Source organism: Herpailurus yagouaroundi, unplaced genomic scaffold, assembly GCF_014898765.1.
Source record: "Herpailurus yagouaroundi ecotype Mexico unplaced genomic scaffold, PumYag 67118, whole genome shotgun sequence".
Lineage (NCBI taxonomy): Eukaryota > Metazoa > Chordata > Mammalia > Carnivora > Felidae > Herpailurus > Herpailurus yagouaroundi.
The window spans coordinates 1-713 of NW_024419967.1; the positions used below are offsets into that span (position 1 = coordinate 1).

General features: G+C 69.3%; 1 protein-coding gene across 1 annotated transcript in view; it reads left to right on the forward strand.

Annotated features, from left to right (window-relative positions):
- The first annotated feature begins 15 nt into the window (after window positions 1-15).
- TMED3 (transmembrane p24 trafficking protein 3) overlaps window positions 16-713 on the forward strand; it is a 7,947-nt gene continuing 7,249 nt past the window's right edge. The window contains exon 1 of the mRNA XM_040466997.1: window positions 16-263. Coding sequence (XP_040322931.1) covers window positions 78-263 — 186 coding nt within the window. The 5' untranslated portion in view covers window positions 16-77. The remainder of the gene's footprint in view (window positions 264-713) is intronic.

The following is a 713-nucleotide window of genomic DNA, read 5'->3' on the forward strand; positions in this document are numbered from 1 at the left end:
GGAAGCGCCGCCTGGGCGCCACGTCCGCGCCCAGCGCCCCGTAGCCGCCGCCCCGGCCGGGACCGGACCGGAGCGCCATGGGCCCCGCGGGCGCGCGTCCCGGCTCCCCGCCGTCGCCACCGCTGCTGCTGCTGCTGCTGCTGCTCCTGCTCCGGGCCGAGCGGCCGCGGGGCGCCGAGCTCACCTTCGAGCTGCCCGACAGCGCCAAGCAGTGCTTCCACGAGGACGTGGAGCGGGGCGCCAAGTTCTCCCTGGACTACCAGGTGAGGCCGCGCCCCCACGGGCGGCACTGCGGGCGGGCCGGGTGGGGACAATGCGCAGTGTTTACCAGCAGGCAGTCCTGTTGTGGCCATATGCTGCCGCTCCTGCACTCCCGCCTTCTCCCACAGACCACCCGGCGCACGGGTGGGGACTGGTCTCGGGTGAGGGATCTGCCCCGGAAGTTTAGTGGGCAGATCTGGGGTTGGGGTGCCAGTGGGAATCCTCCCCAGACGGCCACCTCTCCGTGGACACCTGCTCCCAGGCATTCCCGGGATGAGGTGGCGTGGGCAAGCAGGAGTGAGGCAGGCCCTTCATGGGTCCTCTCTGGCCAGAGCCACAGCAGGAGGCTTGTGCCTGGGGACAACATGGTGTGGGATAGCCTCTGGGTCGCTGGTATGGCCACTTTAACATCTCTGTGGACAACATGCAAATTGTGTCTGGGTTAACAGGGG